General features: G+C 50.7%; 1 protein-coding gene across 1 annotated transcript in view; it reads right to left on the reverse strand.

Annotated features, from left to right (window-relative positions):
- IKBKB (inhibitor of nuclear factor kappa B kinase subunit beta) overlaps positions 1–20054 on the reverse strand; it is a 33852-nt gene that overhangs the window by 3567 nt on the left and 10231 nt on the right. Inside the window, exons 6-19 of the mRNA XM_075915718.2 lie at positions 15784–15873; positions 15258–15382; positions 11530–11637; positions 11105–11234; positions 8088–8282; positions 7748–7862; positions 7276–7399; positions 6548–6699; positions 6371–6432; positions 4333–4442; positions 4023–4072; positions 3479–3578; positions 3119–3266; positions 1990–2117 (exon numbers count right to left, since the gene is read on the reverse strand). Coding sequence (XP_075771833.2) covers positions 1990–2117; positions 3119–3266; positions 3479–3578; positions 4023–4072; positions 4333–4442; positions 6371–6432; positions 6548–6699; positions 7276–7399; positions 7748–7862; positions 8088–8282; positions 11105–11234; positions 11530–11637; positions 15258–15382; positions 15784–15873 — 1637 coding nt within the window. The remainder of the gene's footprint in view (positions 1–1989; positions 2118–3118; positions 3267–3478; positions 3579–4022; positions 4073–4332; positions 4443–6370; positions 6433–6547; positions 6700–7275; positions 7400–7747; positions 7863–8087; positions 8283–11104; positions 11235–11529; positions 11638–15257; positions 15383–15783; positions 15874–20054) is intronic.

Here is a 20054-nt window from a genome sequence, read left to right on the forward strand (position 1 = left end):
AGCATACTGCTTCTTGTCCTATCATCAGAGACCAAGGAGAAACATTTTTCTCCCTCCTCTTCGTAACATCCTTTTAAATACTTCAAAACTGCTATCACACCCCTTCTGTCTTGTCTTTGCTAAACTAAACAAGCGCAGTTCTTTTAGTCTTCCATACTAGGGCAGGTTTAATCGTTTTTGTTGATCTTTGGTCCTTTTCCAATTCTTCCACTTCTTTCTTGAACTGTGGTGCCCAGAACTGGACATAATACTCCCAATTGGGGCCTAATTAGCGCAGAGTAGCGCAGAAGAATTACTTCGTGGCTACGTCTAGACTGGCATGATTTTCCGGAAATGCTTTTAATGGAAAAGTTTTCAGTTAAAAGCATTTTCAGAACAGAGCGTCTAGATTGGCACGGATGCTTTTCTGCAAAAAAGCCAATGGCCAAATCTAGATCCGTGGCCAATCTAGATGCACTTTTCTGCAAAAAAGCCCCTATTGCCATTTTCGCCATTTTTTGCAGAAAACAAATCTCAGCTGTCTATACTGGCCCTTTTGCTCAAAAGTTTTGTGAAAAGGGACTTTTGCCCGAACGGGAGCAGCATAGTATTTCTGCAAAAAGCACTCATTTCTTACAGTAGGAAGTCAGTGCTTCTGTGGAAATTCAAGCGGCCAGTGTAGACAGTTGGCAAGTTTTTCCAGAAAAGCGGCTGATTTTCCGGAAAAACTGGCCAGTCTAGACATAGCCCGTGTGTCTTGCTCAGAATACTCCTGGTAATGCCTCCCAGAATCATGTTTGCTTTTTTTTTTTTTTTTTTTTTTTTTTTTTTTTTTTTTTTGGGGGGGGGGCAACAGAGTCACACTGTTTAACTTGTGGTCCACCACAAGATTCCTTTCTGCACTACTCCTTCCTAGACAATCACTCTGTAGGTGTGAAACTGATTGTTCCTTCCAAGTGGCACACTTTGCATTTGAGAGCCCAACTGGAGGGGTTAGCCACAGACTGTATGTACCTAGTGTTTCAAACAGGCTCCTACTCTGGGCAGCTAGCATGTATTACTGCTGGGAGAATTCTGCTCCACCACAGGTGTGTATAACTAATGGGCCCAGTCTAGTTCTAATTGTTTACATTGAAAGCTTCTGCTGAAAAGTTGCTGTAGTTCTGCCTTTTTCCCACCAGGGGGCACTGTGATGATAACAGCCACAGCTCTCACCCAGCTAAGAGTGTGTGCAGAGCCCTCTTGACTACACCTGTCTGGCCAGGGCAGGGGAGATTGAACAGCATGCAGTGCTAGGAAAGTCGGACAAGGCCAGAGCAGGGGCTGAATGGAAGGACCACAGGGGAGTGGGTGTCTTGAGTGGCGGTGGAAGGACTGTGCCTGACAGAATGGGAACCCCTACACATCAGTCAGGATCTGCATGGTTGATGCGCCTTTCCACCATCACCACCACCAAAAACCCCAAGCCTGATCCTTGCTTTACCCACCTCTATCTACCCAGTTCACACCCAGGCTCCTTCACAGCAATTATTTCCCTCTCCCTCAGCTCCTCCATTAACCCTTATTTGCCCCAGCCTTTGCACTGCTTCTGGAAGGCATTGGAAACATGGGTCTGTATTGTAGGCTAAATGAACTAGTACTCAGAGTTCTGTGTTAATATGCCCAGTAAGCAATCTATAATCAAAAAACATTTTCTGACTTTTTTTTGTTGTCTGTATTGTTACAGGCATACTCATTGACCAGTATTTTGAAATAAATAACCAGAAATAATTGAAATTGGTGTGATTATTTTGACATACAATATGCAGTGTTGTGCAGAATTTTTGATCTTTTGGCCCAGAATTTCCCTAGAAGTAATGCCTATGTCTCCTTCCACTGGAACTTGCAGCTTTCAACTCTACTGTAGATATGCTTAAATAATCTTAGATCCCTTCAGCTAACGGTAATCTTAGGTATTGACTGTAACCATAAAAAAACAATGTGTGATAACTCCGTCATTCTTCACTTTACCTTTTCTTGATACATTCTGGTAAATTGTAAGTTATGGCAGGGACTTGTGACAGCAGCTGACCTGGGTTACTAAGCCGTGATGCATTCATACTCTCTGGACTGCCACTGACAGGACCACGCACCTTACTCTGAAAGGACAAAACAGATTCAGATTGCTACATGCATTTTTTTCTGCATAAACTTATGTCCATGAGCAAATGCTGCCATTTCTGTTGAGTATTTATGGCAGAAAAGAGGTTAGAGTTTGCTTTACTCCTAAACTAGGCCTAGATTTTTAAACCACATTCAACAGAGGGAGGCAAGGACATCAAGTTTTTACTTCATGTTCCTTTATCAGAAGAGAGATGATCTCAGGCTTCTGGTCAGTGTTTGTGCAGCATTTTTCTGGGTGCTGCCTTTAGCGCTGTATGGTGGTGTCTCACTACAGTTTCCCATGGCAATTCAAAGGACCACACACACACACTTACACCGTTTAGTCAGAAATGCTCTGAAAAAGAATAAAAGCATAATTGTGTTGGGGGGTGTGATGTAGTGGGGGTACTTGCTGGGCTGTGGTGACCTCTGCTGTCTGGAGCAAGACCCAGCAGGGAAAACCTCACTATGCAAAGGTGATGCCAAACTTGTTGAACCAGACACCCCCCATGGAGAGGAACAAAGGAAGGTGGATGCTGCCCTGGCTGGGGGGCAGGGCTGGAAGGGAGTTAGTTAGTTGCTGGCTGTCTGGGAGCATGGAGAAGACAGGCTAGGGAAAGGGACTGGAGTTTAGGGGCCCAGTCTCCCCCATCTCAAGGGGGCCTGAGGCATCCTAGCCCAGCTCTGTGACCAGATTACATCTGTGCTGTGCTGTATCCTGGAGAGGCAATAAACAACCTCCATTACACCAGCTGGTGCAGTCTGTTTGTGCCATTTCGGGGTGCAGGAGACGGGGGAACCCCATCGCGCCGTCACAGGGGGGTTCTCTGTGAAATTCCCAACCCAGGTGCTGAAATACCTTCAGCCCACAGCACTTCAAAGAGGGGTTCGAAAGGCAGTGCAAGCTCTTGGATGAACTGCAGCTACATTCAAGACTCTCCCATCAAAAAGGAAAAATTCTGGTTTAACAGGACACGTTAATTTCTGGTTCACTCACACAAGCAATTTTCAGCAGGTTCCATAATTCTTTCTGTCGCTTTTCCTGAAGCCTGACAACTGTGTTCTCATCTTCATTCATCAGGTTCATCACTCCCTCCACTCTGGGGAACAATTCCAGTGCCTTCTGCTTGCAAATAACTGTCTTACTGTAAAGAACAATGAGCAGCTGCACTGTGTTCAGTTAGAAACTCCAACTAATTAACTCCTAATTGGGGAACAATGATTCTTAATCTGTGAATTTGTCTACATGCATCTTAGCGAGAGACTAATATCTCCTCATTGTACCAAGAGCAACATCAAGGCTTGCCCAGATATTCCTTGTCCAACTTCCGCAGGATTGGTGGACTGGGACACTCACCTGAGCTGAGCATAAATGAGACGGACAGTCTTTTCAAACATCTGGATTGCCTGAAGGAGCAGTCGCACTATTTCCTGACTGTCACCACTGGTCCTCTGATCTAGAGAGATGAACAAGGATCATGTGAGGGCAGAGAGTGAGCTCAGTGAGACCACGAGAATCAGTCATGGTTGCCGTAGCACTGTCCTGGTAGTGGGCTGTGGCCATAAGGAGGAAGGGGCTGAGCATTAGTCATGTCTTCCAGCAGCAGTTTGTGGAGAAGGGCACCAAATGGTTTCATCCTGAAAAGGCACCCAGCTGCTAGGAGCAATTGAGTAAGTGAGCAAAACTGGCCTCCCTGCTTGGAAGTACCACCCCTCCCTAGCCAGCCATGACTGGAGTAGGGGGAGCAGTGCTCTTTTGGAACTGGAAGAGGAGACACACCATCTGTTGTTGGAGTATGGGCCACAGGTCTGCAATGGGGAATGCTCAGTGCTATTTATTGTTCTTTCCAGTTAGTGGTCTTCTCAGAGCAGCAAGACAACTGTAACTCCAGGTTTTTTACCTCTTGGCTTCTCCCTGAGTCGCCGGTAAAGTTCTCTGGCTTGTTCTTCCCTACAAAACAAAAGGCAGAAGTGTTTCTCTAGACCCCAAATTGTAATTGTCCCTTTGAAAGCCTCTCACAAACTCTTTGCCTACCTGACGACACAGCCACCAGACAGATGGTCATGGAAGCAACCCACTGCAGACTTTTTGTGAGGTCTTGCCAACCCAGTTTGTGGTCTAGGCCACCAAGCACCTGCCTCTGCTTGCCTGCAGAGCAACCACAATGCTAGACATGCTAGCACCGCAGGCCAAAGAGGGTTCCAACTTACAAATCCTCCAGGGTTCCCCCTTGCTTCCGCCCTAGTGGGCTTCTCTGCAGATCCACAATGTCTGCCTGCAGGGCCATCATACTCTTCACCAGCTGGTCCACATCCTCCTCCTGAGAGAAGGAGCATCAGTTAATAGCATCCCCAGACATAGGCCAGCCATGGGCTGAGGGACTCTGCCTCTCACTGGCCTTAAATGGAACAGGAACTGCTGTCCCTTTCCATCCACAATCCTGCACCCTTAGAAAGACAAGAAGCAGAAAATAAGGGCCTTGTGCAAAGACTGAGGGGGATAGTTCCCTTTTGGAACAAGTAGATTTGGTCTTTTCAAACTGGCTCCCTCCTAATGACCCTGCTGCTTTCAATACCGTAACGCTGCTTGTGGTGAAGAGATGCTGTTTGTTCACATACCTGCAGCTAGTGACAAAAGGGAAATACTCCTCTCAGTTGCTCCAGAGGACTATTGTAATTCTCACCTTATCTGCTACTAGAACCCTGCAAATGCGCAGATATGGATGCAGATATCTGAGACTCATTTTTGTGGATACAGATGCAGACATGGATGTAAAATTGTATCTACAACTCTGCAGATTTGTCAATATCTGCTTTCTATCCACGGATATAGATGCAGATGTGGAATATAAATTTTGTATCCACGCAGGGCTCTGCCCACCACCACCCTTAACTCTCAGATATCAGTCCTACCACCCAATGTCTATCTTAGCCTGGGACATACGCATGCCAGGAATAGGATCACTGACCCATACTTAGGCAGACCCCTAAGTGGGGTTCTGCTCAGAGAGACACAGCATAGTTATCAGAAGCTGACATACTAATAATTCGGAGGCCATCTCAGGTTAGCCTGTCGCAGTGGCAGGATTTGGCAGCAGAGCGAGCACACACTGAGCACTTTCAGAATGCACCACACTTCCATTGCTGCAGACTCTGAGCACTGCCAGCCACTTTCCTTTTCAGTTTTAACCTTTGGTGAACCACATCCTCTTGTCATTAGCCCAGCAACTGCCCCCTTGGGCAACACTACAATTGCTTTTGTCTATAACTGTCTGTAACCTTGGTTTATGCATTAGGAATCTTCCCCACGTCTTTCTTCCCAACACATAATGAGCTGCCAAGGTGTGACAGGGCACCTGCCCTGCACTGGGCCTTTAAGCCCAAGGCTCAGGCCTTGAGCCTTAGGGTGGCTGGAAGAACCCAGCTGAAAGGGGTAGGCTAATGAGCCCCAGCTGTCAGAGATCTGGGAAGCCCGGGTGGCTAGGCAAGCCCAGCAGTCAGCTATAAAGGGAGAAGCCCAATTTGCTGGGGGGAGCCAGTGTAGGGCTGACTGCAGAGGAGGTAGGAGCTCCTTGGAGGGAGACAGCCGAAGGAGAAAGGCTGGAGCGGAGAGCTCTCCCTCAGTGGTTGCCGGAGAGGCTGGGAGGAAGGCGGAGGCGAGTTGGTGCCACCCGGAGACTACCTGCTGAGGGGATGCTGGCCTGGAGATTGCAGCCAGCTGGGCAAGTCCAGGGGAAGGAAGCCCGGGGATCCAGGTAGGAAGTGGCCCAGGGCAGGAGCGGGAGCTAGCCCGAGAGCCTCGGTGCGTTTCGGCTGGATGGCCACACCGAGGGAGTGACCCGATACCCGGTCGCTCACAGGGCCCTGGGCTGGGACCCGGTGGAGTAGGGTGGGCCCGGGTCCCCCTACCTGGGGTGCGCCCCGCTACAACGATAATCTGTTTTGTGGACTTGGCCTTGCTTAAAGGGCCAGTTATAAACTGCTTTGTGGCCGATGATGAGCAACCCATACAGACTGTAACTTGCCCTGAGAGGGGCTATATGAAGACAGTCAGGGGGCACTGAGGCACACTGGGGGCGTGCACCCCTGACACAAGGCCAGTGGACAAGGAAAAACTGATACAAACTAAAACAAGAGAAAGGCTTCATGTATCACACCAGTCTAGCCAGGGAGTGAAAGATGGAAACATGCATGGCAGCAGCAGAAAGCCTCTTCTTCCAGGCAAGCAATTAAACCTAAGTCTAGATACCCGCCCGCAAAGTTCCACAGCCTGCTCCATCTCCCTCCAGGCCAACAACAGCTTTTCAGAGGCTGAAAAACACAAGGAAGAAATGTCCATTACTTCTGTGCTGCAGGTGAGGAAAGGGAGCAGGGACTTGGGGAGCAGATGGAGGACTCTCATGCATGTCACAGGGGCTGGACTCACTGATTCCAAACTCGATCTGCTCACTGTACTTCTCCAGGTCAATCTGGATGCTGGTTTTAAAGAAATCCAGCTTTGCCTTCAGCTGTTGGGACAGGGAGGCCATGGAATTCTTCATCTTGGAGAGATTGCTATTATAACGCAGCAGATTCATCCTGTGGAGAAAGAAGGGTCATGTGGGTCCAGCCCAGTGTTCCCTGGAAGCTGAGTGCGTGGGTGGCTGCTCATGAGACTCAAATGTCATCCAGCTAATTATCAGAGCACCCACAGGTAGGCTTTTGTTTTTCTTGGTGGTGCACATTCTTACATGCCTTGGTGCACAGAGAAAAATTCATTCTGCACATGGATGGAAATGATTAGAGGGAACACGGCCAGTCCCATAGGAGCTGCACATAGTGTCCCAACTGATCCCACATTCAGGTTTCAGAGCCACTCATTCAAGCTTAGAGACCGCAGTGTCCTCTAGCTGGCCCTCGCTCAGCCCACTACTCCTATGTCACCAAAAGAAATGAACAGGTCTGACTGCAGTGGAGGAAGCACAAAACCAACAGGGTTAGAGGCCACAGCTCTTAGCTCTCCATGAATCGCAAATAACTCCACCTTTGTAATTTCCCCCTCCCAGGTAGTGTCTCACTTCTGCACCACCATGGGGCAGGTTTCTTTTCCTACTATCTCTCTCTAGCTAGGAGGCCGAAGTGTAGCTACGTATTCTCAAAGGGACCCCACTGTACATGGCTGCTCGCTGCCCCTGCTGAAGCTGGTTACAGTCCTCCTTCAGCGTCCGAATTGTGTGCCAGACCTGACCCCACACCTTCCGCAGCTGGAAGAAGGACAGATTCTTCTTTGGATCTTGAACTGGAAAGAGAGAGCATGATGTTAAAAGAAAGCAAGGTAGGAGTGAGCACCCAATCCCAGTCTGCGATACGGTGCCATCTCCTCTTCAGCCTGCCCAGCCAAGTCTTCATGTCCATCATATCCTATCTGGGGTTAGAAAGGCTAGTCCACTGCAGCTGGCCACAGTTTGAGTCATGACAGATTCTGCTTTACCTCAGTTAAATCCCACCTGAGACTGAATGCTGTGTCAATCTGCTTTGCTGGGCACTCCGTTCTCAAGAGCAGATCTCCACCCCCTACAGCTCATGTATCCAGAAAGCTTCCACACCGTTTCCCTTGGAATAACCCATGCCCCATGGAAGTCCTTACGGATGCAGTCAACACTTTCTGGATGAGGCCGCAGGAAGATCTGCCTCTCATAGGCAACTTTACGGTTGTCAAAAAGGAAGAGGATGTCTGTGTCCGTGGCAGTGGCATCATTCACCTGCAAAGAGGAGACCCAGCTCAGTCCTCTCACACAGCAACCTCCAGTGAAAGAGCCCAGAGGCAGCCATCTTTGACAAGAGGGCAGAGCCCGCTGGTTGGCCACGACCCGACACAGAGTGAGCAGCAGGAGGGAAGGTTGCGCTGCTTCAGTGAATACAAGGGAAGCAAATGCCAGCAGGTTCAGGCTTGGCTAGCATTGCTTAGGTTCCAGTGCCAGGCTCACCTTGCTGTCAGTTATACACTGAAGAGCCAATTTCTGAGGGCACAGTGCCAGTCCCGCCTCCTGCAACAGCTCCTGGTCCTGCTCCGGAATAGCAGTGTCTGTCTGAATCCTGGCCTTCACCGACTGCAAGGTTTCCTCTTCCGTCACAGGGTACAAGTGCAAAGTGCCTGTGACCATGTTTAGGACACGAACCAGCTGCAAGAAAAGGAATATGAAGAAGCCAGAGCATGGAGATCATGGCTGAGCAGAGATGCCAGGACGAAGACCAGGTGGTGGAGAAGGAAATGGGGAACACCAGGTCCAGATGGCCATCACAGGGCTGCTTGGAAACAGCATGCCAAAGCCTTTGAAGGGAGGCTATGTGACACACAAGGGACAGCAACTCCCCTTCCTTCAGCCAGAGCAAGACCGGCACAGACTCTCCGTGGAATAACAGACAGAAAAGGTCTCCTCAGCTGGTCTTTCCCCATGTCCAACACACCCCGTTCCACATAAACCATTGCTAAATTCTCCCGCAATTGTTTTCCCAAGGACTTTTCCTTGGATTGTTACCAAGTGATGATCTTTCAGCCTCCAGTAAATCTAGGTCATCTTATGGCTTCAAAAACACTTTAACTAACTCAGAACTGGCAAGCTAAAGTTCCATGGGAAGAAAATCTGAGGGTTTAACAAATTCAGGAGAACTGGCAAGTTTCTCAAATGCATAATTTCAAACTATTCTGATATGAAAGAAAGATGAGGACTATTAAAGAGGCCAATAGATCTCTGTCAGGTGCTGTTAAATGACCTGAAATAAAAAAAGGAATATTATTAAAAAATGGAAGCATGGACAAACTGCTAACTAAGGAATGCAAAAGAATAAACAAGCATGTCGGAACAAAATCAGAGTTACAACTAGTTCCCCATTAGAAGCAAAAAAAAGATGGACAGTGTAGAGTCTCTACTTAGGGGATAAGGAAAGCTAATACCTGATGACAACAAGAAGGCTGAAGTATTTAATGTCTGTTACTTCAAATCTTCACTAAGGAAATGTGGTTCAGATGAAGTTACTATCAGGTAACTATCAGTATTTGAAAGACCATATTGAAAAGTAGTTACCAGTGGCTTACTGTCAAATTGGGAGGTCATACCTAGTGGGTTCGCACTGCAGGGGCCAATCTTGAGGCCAGTACTGTTCAATATTTTACTTGGATACTGGAGTGGGCCACAGGCTTACACGATGTAGGGGTTATAAGCACTTCCAAGGACAGGATTAGAAATCAAAACTGCCTTTACAAATTAGAGAACTAGTCTGAAAAATGTGAAATTCAATAGAGAAGCTCAAATACTTCCCTTGGGAAAAAAATGACAGCTACAAAATAGAGAATATCTGGTAAGATCGTAACACTGCTGAAGACAACTTGGGAATTATAGTAGGTCATAATTTACATATCAATCAACGATGTCACAAAAAAGGTTACTGTCACTCTGGACTATACTAACAGGAGTGTCAGGGTAACTGTCCTGGTCTACTTGGCACTGATACGGTCTCAGCTGGAGTGCCGAGTCCAGTTCTGGCTTCCACATTTTGGGAAAGATATGGACAAATTGGAAAAAATCCAGGAGAGCAACAAAAGACACAAAATCTAGCAAATCTGACCTATGTGGCAATGTTCCCTCTAATCTTTTCCTTCCATGTGCGGCTTTTTTTCCATTCAGGTGTGGAATAATGTTAATGTGTACAGGGGTGTGTCATATGCACCACCAATAGAAACAAAAAACTTAGCTGTGGGCACTCTGATTATCAATTGGACGGCATCTGTATTTCTCCTGAGCAGCCACACAAGCACCCAACGTACAGGGAACACAGCTATGTGGAGAGGTTAAAAAACTGAGGCTGTTTAATCTGAGGGGCAACTTGATACAGACTTCAAATGTGTGAAGAGCTGTTTGTTATAAAGAGAACGTTGATCAATTATTCTCCAAGTGCACTAACGGTAGTACAAGTAACAATGGTCTTGTCTGTAGCCAGGGGATACTGACGCTGGATATTAGGAAAATGTCCTAACTCTCAGGAGTTAAACTCTGGCTTACAGGGAAGGCTGTGGATTCCCCTTCAAGAGAGGTTTTTAAGATCAGGTTGGACATACGTCTGTCAGGGAGGTCTAAGTTTGCTTGGTCCTGCCTCAGCACAGAGAGGGTCTGTCTACACTACCCCCTAGTTCGAACTAGGGTGGGTAATGTAGGCATTCGAAGTTGCAAATGAAGCCCAGGATTTAAACGTGGAACGAGGTGTACCGGTAGTTCGAATTAGAGCCTAATTCGAACTACCTACTCTGTGCCGCGTGTAGCCGCGGGCACGGAGTCCGCACTAACAGGGATTTAAAAATGGCGGCGCCCGGCAAGATGCAAATGAAGCCCGGGATATTTAAATTTGCAACTTCGAATGCCTACATTAGCCACCCTAGTTCGAACTACGGTGGCAGTGTAGACATACCCAGACAGACTTGACAATTTCTTGAAGTCTCTTCCAGTCCTGCATTTCTGAAGTCAGCAGAAGGACTAAACTCCACAGTCATTCTGCTGCACAGCAGTCATCAGAGCACCCATATAAACCATCCACACTATCCCACAACAGCAAAGACCAGTACCAAAGGAGCTTCCCAGCTTAGGACCCCTCCATCTTTGTGCCATAATTCTTTGCTCTACAAGACTGCTTTGCAACTCCACACCCCGCAGATCAGCTCTGCATTTGGGCAGAATACTGAGCGCCTCTGAAAGTTCCCCGAGATCAACAGATGGAAAATACTGGATAAGAGTTAAGTATGATTAGTACCAGGCTGTAAGAAGAAACTTAGTCTTGCTGATACATTTGCTCAGACCAGGGCTTATCCTTCTGACAAACCAGCTTCCCCAGTCTTAATGGGATTTCCTCACACCCTTCCCTAGCCCCAAGACTCAGGTTTCTCTTACAAGCTAACAAAAGCTGCTCTCTCTGGACACTGATTTGGTCACAGAAACCCAGTCCCAAAACTCACCTTTAGGTTCAGTATATCGTCCAGTGCTTTGAAACAGCCATTAGGTCCATACACAGGGTCTGTCCCTCTCTTCCGCGGGTGCCACATTAACATGAGCTGCAGCCATTTCTCCAGCTGCCCAGCCAAAATGCTAGGGGAGCCGAAACAAGGAGGACAGAATTGAAAGATACGTTTCAATTGGCATCTTCAAAAAGAGCCAAAGTTCAGACCTCCCCCCCTAATTCCTGAACTGGAGATTAGAGACAGGAACATGGCCCCTTCTCCAGCCAGCTAACAGAATGCTCCTGTTCTCATCTATGGAAACTTCAGCCCGATGATATCATGTGCATTGGGCACTACAGTTCACCAGACCAGCATGGCAATAAAAACGGACCCCTTCCTGGTCCCAATTATCCCCACAGGTGCATTTGGGTTGGATTCCTCACCTGTTTAGATTATTAGGGTATGGTAAACTGCTGGAAAATTTCACTTCTCCGGCCAAGTCTTCATAGACAACAATATCCTTCTCACTCTTCTGCCGCACTTTGGTGTGCCTAAGAGTTCAAGCAGGGACAGCGACAAAGAAGAGAACATTCTGCCATCTCTCTGCACGATCGAAACTGCATCTCTTCCTTCCTAAGACGCACATGAGCCTCCTCTGGGCTAGTTCCCAACACAGAGATGCTACTCAAAATAAGCTGACAGAATCTGTCTCATCTGCAACCATGGGCGGCGAGTTATATGGGCTCGTGGAGCCTGTGCTCCGCCAATATTCAGAGCCGGGGGCCCTGCTCTAGCAATATTTGGAGCTGGGTCTCTTCCCCCATGTGCAGTGTTCAGTCAGCTCCCCCTTGATGGCACGTGCTGCCGGCTGCTGCTGCCGCCATGCGCAGTGTTTCCAGGTGACCAGGGAGACACCTGGGTGTGACATGACGTCACGGCCCGGGACTTTAAAACTGCTCGGCGCTGCATTGCACCGTGCAGCCTAGCTCCGGAGCGCAGACTCTGGCCCCACAAAGTGGAAGGCAGAAGGTAGGGCAGGGCAGGGCAGGGGAAAACTAGGGGGAAGGAGTGGGAGAGGAAGGGGCTTGTGCGGAGGGGACAGAGGGTGGGAGGGGGAGAGGAAGGGGCTTGTGCGGACGGGACAGAGGGTGGGAGGGGAAGAGGAAGGGGCTTGTGCGGAGGGGACAGAGGGTGGGAGGGGAAGAGGAAGGGGCTTGTGCGGAGGGAACAGAGGGTGGGAGGGGGAAAGGAAGGGGCTTGTGCGGAGGGACAGACGGTGGGAGGGGGAGAGGAAGGCGCTTGTGCGGAGGGGAAGGGGGAGGGGGGGGAGAGAAAGAAAGGGGAAGGCACCAAGGGACAGTCTGCAGGAGAGACAAATGCCAGGGGGCCAAGTGCAGACAATGAGGAAAAGGGCAGGAGGGGAGGGGTCAGTGGGAGGGGTTTAGGGTGATGCTGGGAGAGGAGAGGGTAAGAGCATTGGGGGCTGGAGAGGGAGGGTGCTGGGAGAAGGCTTGAAAGAAGGGGTGGCATGAGAGAGGTGGGGATGGAGCAAGTCATGTGTGAGGGCACAGAGGGGCATGAGGAGAATGGGGGCAGAGAGTGGTGAGGGGGTGGGCATCAGGGAAAAAGAAGGCAAAGGGGGCAGGGGCTTTGGTGAGGCCGCATCTGGAGTATTGTGTCCAGTTCTGGGCCCCCCACTACAAAAAGGATGTGGACGCATTGGAGAGGGTCCAGCGGAGGGCAACCAAAATGATTAGGGGGCTGGAGCATATGACTTATGAGAAGAGGCTGAGGGACTTGGGCTTATCTAGTCTGCAGAAGAGAAGAGTGAGGGGGATTTGAGAGCAGCCTTCAACTTCCTGAAGGGAGGTTCCAAAGAGGATGGAGAGAGGCTGTTCTCAGTAGTGACAGATGGCAGAACAAGGAGCAATGGGCTCAAGTTGTGGTGGGAGAGGTCCAGGTTGGATATTAGGAAAAACTATTTCACTAGGAGGGTGGTGAAGCGCTGGGCTGGGTTCCCTAGGGAAGTAGTGGAGTCTCCATCCCTAGAGGTGTTTAAGTCTCGGCTTGACAAAGCCCTGGCCGGGTTGATTTAGATGGGATTGGTCCTGCCTAGAGCGGGGGGCTGGACTTGACGACCTTCTAGGGTCTCTTCCAGTTCTATGATTCTATGATAAGGGGATGGTTGGATGAAACAACATGATCTTGGTAACTAATTGACCATTCATTATCAGTTGGAAATAGGTCAATGGAGGGATGATAGGAGTTGCTATAGGAAACTTTCTGGGTGTCTGGCTGGTGAGTCTTGCCCACATGCTCAGGGTTTAGCTGATCGCCATATTTGGGGTCGGGAAGGAATTTTCCTCCAGGGTAGATTGGCAGAGGCCCTGGAGGTTTTTTTGCCTTCCTCTGTAGCATTGGGCACAGATCACAGCTGGAGGACTCTCTGCATGTTAGGGCCTTCAAAGTATTTGAAGGCTTCAATATCTGAGATATAGGTGAGAGGATTATTCTAGGAGGGGTGGGTGAGATTCTGTGGCCTGCACTGTGCAGGGGGTCAGACTAGATGATCATAATGGTCCCTTCTGACCTTAAAGTCTATGAGTCTATGAGGGGCAGTAAGGGAAGGGGGAGGCACTAGGAGGGTGCAGGGCTAAGGGAAGGTGCAGGTGAAGGGATTCTGGGGGTGAAGCAGAAGGGCAGACACCTGCCGGGGAGGGACCAGCACCAGAGGAGAGAGGCAGGGCAGGTGTGTAGAGGGAGGTGTTAGAAGAGGGGATGAGGAGGAGCAGCTCACGTGATCAGAGTGGGGCAATTGAAGTGGGCACAGGGGGTAGAAAAGGGCTGATGGAGGGGGGCAGGTCGCAGGAGGGCTGAGGGCAGTGAGATGGGCAGGAGTCAGGACAGCAGAGGAGGGTGAGGAGTTGGGGGGCAGCAGGCAACAGGGGAGCTGATGGAGCAAAGGAAGGAGATGTGGCAGCAGAGAGAAAAGGTAAAGGCTTCTAAAATATTTATTAATAACTTGGGTGCCACAGTGGCACATCCAAACAAGCCCCATGAGCTCAGTACTGGTGCACAACACAACATTCATTCTGCTCATGGGTGGAAACTCTTAGGCTATGTCTACACTTGCAGCTTCTTGCACAAGGGTTCTTGTGCAAGAAGTCTTGGGCAAGAACACGTCCACACTGCCATGTGCAAGCTGTGCTTTTGCACAAGAGCATCCATGGCAGTGTAGACGCTCTCTTGAGCAAGAAAGCTCTGATGGTCATTTTAGCCATAGGGGTTTCTTGCGTAAGAAATCCCTGCCGAGCGTCCACACTGCCCTCTTGTGCAAGAGAGCTCACACCTGTTAGAAAAGAGCAGAGCTCTTGTGCAAGACGCCCTCTCTTCCCACGCCGGACTGTACATTTCCTTGCGCAAGCGCAGGCGGGCAGTGTGGGTTCTTGCGCAAGAAGCCGCAAGCATAGACAGAGCCGTAGAGGGAACACTCCCCCAGCTCTCTGCCCCCGAGTTAATGCCACACATGTTGGGTTAATGCAACTGCAGGATAGTTGCATGGGGGCGTTGGTGGGGGCCAAACTAATCCCTGTTGGTAGGAGGATGGTGGGAAAAGTCCTTCCAGAGGGGTGCCATGACACCTTTTGCTTCTGGTCATGTGTCCATCTTGCCCCAAGCGTGTTACCTCCAGAGGCCTGGCTAACGGGAGTCAGAGGGTCGGGGCGTGGCATGAACAGACTCCCCCAGGCAGTAGAATGGGGGGAGTTTATTGCTTCTCCAGGACACAGCACAGCACAGATGTCATCTGGTTACAGGAACTGGGGCTAAGAGGCCTCAGTGCCCCCTTGAGATAGGGGAGTCCCAGCCCCCTCCCTAGCTCCTTCTCCCCTGCTTTCCAGACAGGAACTAACCACCTCTCTTCCAGCCCTGCCCCCAGCCAGGGCAGCATCCACCTTCCTTTGTTTCTCCCCATGGGGGGTGGCTGGTCAGACCAGTTTGGAGCCACCTTTGCATAATGACTCCCCCCTTCCCTGCTGGGTCTTGCTACAGACCGCAGAGGTGACACAGCCCTAGCAAGGCCCCCCCACTACGTCCCACCCTTCTCTCAACCAGGACAGTGGTCTGGATGCCTAGCAATTTCCTCCTCTCGGTCTGGCCCCCAGTTACTCACCATTGCACAGGCTGCCAATTAGGCAGAAATGGTCTGAAACCTGTTATGCATTCAAAAGCCAGTGTGCCAAAGCTCCAGTAATCCACCGTCACCGTGTACTTCTGCTGCTCCAGCAGCTCCGGTGCCTGAGTTAGTCAACAGAGGTTAAAGATTAACCCCCTTTTCTTTCAGAACATCAACTGCACCTGCTTCCTAGGATGTTCATTAATGTTCATGCATCACTGTGAAAAGATCCTGCTAAATAGTCTATCCCTTGGGAACCCTGCTGCCTCTTTGACCCGGTCTGACGAGTTAATGACACTCACGCCCGCTATGCAACAGAAAGTGAAAACCCCAATGCTGGTAAAGAGCAACAATACAGCCTGGTCTTTGGCTTCAGTATGAGCATCCCAAACACATCCCTGCATGCATGGCTGGGTCTCCTCTCCCACCCCCCAGCCATCTCACACTGCCTGCTCCCTCCTGCCACTCTGTCCCCCAGACCTTACTGGTCACACCAACACTGAAAGCTTAATCCGCTCCTTACCAGGTACTGCAGTGTCCCAACGAAGGATGTGCACAGACTGCCCTGATCCAGCTCCTTAGCATAGCCCAGGTCAATGATCTTGTGAATTAACTGAGGGAGAAATGGCAGGGAGTGAGAGGACTGAAAACACGTTCTGCAAAGAGGACATGCACTTCTGCAAGAGAACAGAGGAATTTTGTACTCAGAAGTGCTGAGGCAAGGAGAGGAGGACAGGAAGCATCAAGGCAGTGCTGGACTCTTGCATGGCTGCTGATAAAGTAGCTCCTACAGCAGGGATGGGCAAAAGCCTCTTGGCGCCCCTGAGGCAGTTTCGGGCCCCGCCCCCTAGCTCCTTGCCTGGACCAGGAGATGGTGCGAGCTCTTCAAACTGCCTCTCTTTAAAGGGCTCCTGTCTCCCGCACCTTGCCTAGGAGCTGCAGGGAAGGCACCAGCCCTTGAAACAGAAACAGCTCAAAGGGATCGCAGGCAACACACGAGATGGTGGGGAGCCACGAGCCCTCTCAGCTGTTTCTATTTAAAGGGCTCTCCTGTTTCCCCGGCTGCCAGGCAACGCGTTGCCTAGAAGCTCTGGGGAAGGCACCAGCCCTTTAAACAGAAACAGCTGAGAGGGCTCGCGGCTCCCCACTATCTAGTGCATTGCCAGACTGAGATCCCTTTCAGCTGTTTCTATTTAAAGGGGATCCAGCATCTCTGGCAATGCACTGGGGCAGCGCTGCGAGGGGCCAGTCCTTTCAGCTGTTTCCATTTAAAGGGGATCCAGCATCTCTGGCAATGCACTGGGGCAGCGCTGCGAGGGGCCAGTCCTTTGAGCTGTTTCTATTTAAAGGGGATCCAGCATCTCTGGCAATGCACTGGGGCAGCGCTGTGAGGGGCCAGTCCTTTGAGCTGTTTCTATTTAAAGGGGATCCAGCATCTCTGGCAATGCACTGGGGCAGCGCTGTGAGGGGCCAGTCCTTTGAGCTGTTTCTATTTAAAGGGGATCCAGCATCTCTGGCAATGCACTGGGGCAGCGCTGTGAGGGGCCAGTCCTTTCAGCTGTTTCTATTTAAAGGGGATCCAGCATCTCTGGCAATGCACTGGGGCAGCGCTGTGAGGGGCCAGTCCTTTGAGCTGTTTCTATTTAAAGGGGATCCAGCATCTCTGGCAATGCACTGGGGCAGCGCTGCGAGGGGCCAGTCCTTTGAGCTGTTTCTATTTAAAGGGGATCCAGCATCTCTGGCAATGCACTGGGGCAGCGCTGCGAGGGGCCAGTCCTTTCAGCTGTTTCCATTTAAAGGGGATCCTGCATCTCTGGCAATGCACTGGGGCAGCGCTGCGAGGGGCCAGTCCTTTGAGCTGTTTCTATTTAAAGGGGATCCAGCATCTCTGGCAATGCACTGGGGCAGCGCTGCGAGGGGCCAGTCCTTTGAGCTGTTTCTATTTAAAGGGGATCCTGCATCTCTGGCAATGCACTGGGGCAGCGCTGCGAGGGGCCAGTCCTTTGAGCTGTTTCTATTTAAAGGGGATCCAGCATCTCTGGCAATGCACTGGGGCAGCGCTGCGAGGGGCCAGTCCTTTGAGCTGTTTCTATTTAAAGGGGATCCAGCATCTCTGGCAATGCACTGGGGCAGCGCTGCGAGGGGCCAGTCCTTTGAGCTGTTTCTATTTAAAGGGGATCCTGCATCTCTGGCAATGCACTGGGGCAGCGCTGCGAGGGGCCAGTCCTTTCAGCTGTTTCTATTTAAAGGGGATCCAGCATCTCTGGCAATGCACTGGGGCAGCGCTGCGAGGGGCCAGTCCTTTGAGCTGTTTCCATTTAAAGGGGATCCAGCATCTCTGGCAATGCACTGGGGCAGCGCTGCGAGGGGCCAGTCCTTTCAGCTGTTTCTATTTAAAGGGGATCCAGCATCTCTGGCAATGCACTGGGGCAGCGCTGCGAGGGGCCAGTCCTTTGAGCTGTTTCCATTTAAAGGGGATCCAGCATCTCTGGCAATGCGCTGGGGCAGCGCTGCGAGGGGCCAGTCCTTTCAGCTGTTTCTATTTAAAGGGGATCCAGCATCTCTGGCAATGCACTGGGGCAGCGCTGCGAGGGGCCAGTCCTTTCAGCTGTTTCTATTTAAAGGGGATCCAGCATCTCTGGCAATGCGCTGGGGCAGCGCTGCGAGGGGCCAGTCCTTTCAGCTGTTTCCATTTAAAGGGGATCCAGCATCTCTGGCAATGCACTGGGGCAGCGCTGCGAGGGGCCAGTCCTTTGAGCTGTTTCTATTTAAAGGGGATCCTGCATCTCTGGCAATGCACTGGGGCAGCGCTGCGAGGGGCCAGTCCTTTCAGCTGTTTCTATTTAAAGGGGATCCAGCATCTCTGGCAATGCACTGGGGCAGCGCTGCGAGGGGCCAGTCCTTTGAGCTGTTTCTATTTAAAGGGGATCCAGCATCTCTGGCAATGCACTGGGGCAGCGCTGCGAGGGGCCAGTCCTTTGAGCTGTTTCTATTTAAAGGGGATCCAGCATCTCTGGCAATGCACTGGGGCAGCGCTGCGAGGGGCCAGTCCTTTGAGCTGTTTCTATTTAAAGGGGATCCAGCATCTCTGGCAATGCACTGGGGCAGCGCTGTGAGGGGCCAGTCCTTTCAGCTGTTTCCATTTAAAGGGGATCCAGCATCTCTGGCAATGCACTGGGGCAGCGCTGTGAGGGGCCAGTCCTTTCAGCTGTTTCTATTTAAAGGGGATCCAGCATCTCTGGCAATGCACTGGGGCAGCGCTGTGAGGGGCCAGTCCTTTGAGCTGTTTCTATTTAAAGGGGATCCAGCATCTCTGGCAATGCACTGGGGCAGCGCTGCGAGGGGCCAGTCCTTTCAGCTGTTTCTATTTAAAGGGGATCCAGCATCTCTGGCAATGCACTGGGGCAGCGCTGCGAGGGGCCAGTCCTTTCAGCTGTTTCTATTTAAAGGGGATCCAGCATCTCTGGCAATGCACTGGGGCAGCGCTGCGAGGGGCCAGTCCTTTGAGCTGTTTCTATTTAAAGGGGATCCTGCATCTCTGGCAATGCACTGGGGCAGCGCTGCGAGGGGCCAGTCCTTTGAGCTGTTTCCATTTAAAGGGGATCCAGCATCTCTGGCAATGCACTGGGGCAGCGCTGCGAGGGGCCAGTCCTTTCAGCTGTTTCTATTTAAAGGGGATCCAGCATCTCTGGCAATGCACTGGGGCAGCGCTGCGAGGGGCCAGTCCTTTGAGCTGTTTCTATTTAAAGGGGATCCTGCATCTCTGGCAATGCACTGGGGCAGCGCTGCGAGGGGCCAGTCCTTTGAGCTGTTTCCATTTAAAGGGCTCTTGTGTCCCCTGGGCTTCTAGGCAATGGGTTGCCTGACAGGTACAAGGAAGGTGCCAGCACTTAAGCGTTCTCAGCTCCCCCGCCTCTAATGAGCTGTTAGGAAGCCAGAGATGTGAGCCCTTTCAACTGCTTCTATTTAAAGGGCTCGCCCGTTGGTGGCTGCATTGCCTGGCAGGCACTGGAAGGCACAAGCCCTTTGAACAGAAGCAATTGAAAAGAGCTCACAGCTCTCAGCCCTGCTGGCCAGCTGCCTGGGAGCTGCCCACAGGCGTGAGCCCTTTTTAACTGCTCCATTCAAAGGGCTTGTGCCTGCCCGGCAGCTGCCAGGCAATAGCTTAGCAGTGGGGGGGGCATGGCTTTGTCCTCTCCTTTCACATACGTTGTGGACAATGCTCCAAGTGACCTCCAAATTGAGCTTGACTTGCAGAGCGATGCCTGCCTGGTGGAGCAATTCAAATCAACGCCACTTCTGGAATTGTATCCATCTCTCAATGAACAAAGCTTTCCGAAGATCAAGGCTCATGCCCAAAGATGCTTGTTTTGTTCGGATCAACTTATATCTGTGAGCAGACATTGTCTGTGATCAAATTCATCACATCTAGGAACAGATCTTCTATCGCTGATGACCACCTTGCAGTAGTGCTCTACATTGCAACAGCAGAAGTGACACCTGACTTCACGTCCCTTGGTAATGCCCACACAGACGTTCTTCTTCACACTGAGTTGCATTTTTTCTTTTACACTTAAAGTTAATGCACATAAGTAGCATTAAACTCAGGTGGGCAATAAGTCGGATATAGCTTCTGCCAGTGCTTATTAGCCTGTGCCTCTGCAGATGTGGCCATTTAAAGCTTCCGTTGGCTGTGGATCGCCATTCCTAGCCCATATGAGCTGTAGGAGGCGGTGTCCCAATTCACCCAGTGCCCATTGGCTGGAGATGGTGCTCCACGGTGAATGGGAGGTT

Source organism: Pelodiscus sinensis, chromosome 28 (genome assembly GCF_052426305.1).
Source record: "Pelodiscus sinensis isolate ZL-2025 chromosome 28, ASM5242630v1, whole genome shotgun sequence".
NCBI classification, from domain to species: Eukaryota; Metazoa; Chordata; order Testudines; family Trionychidae; genus Pelodiscus; species Pelodiscus sinensis.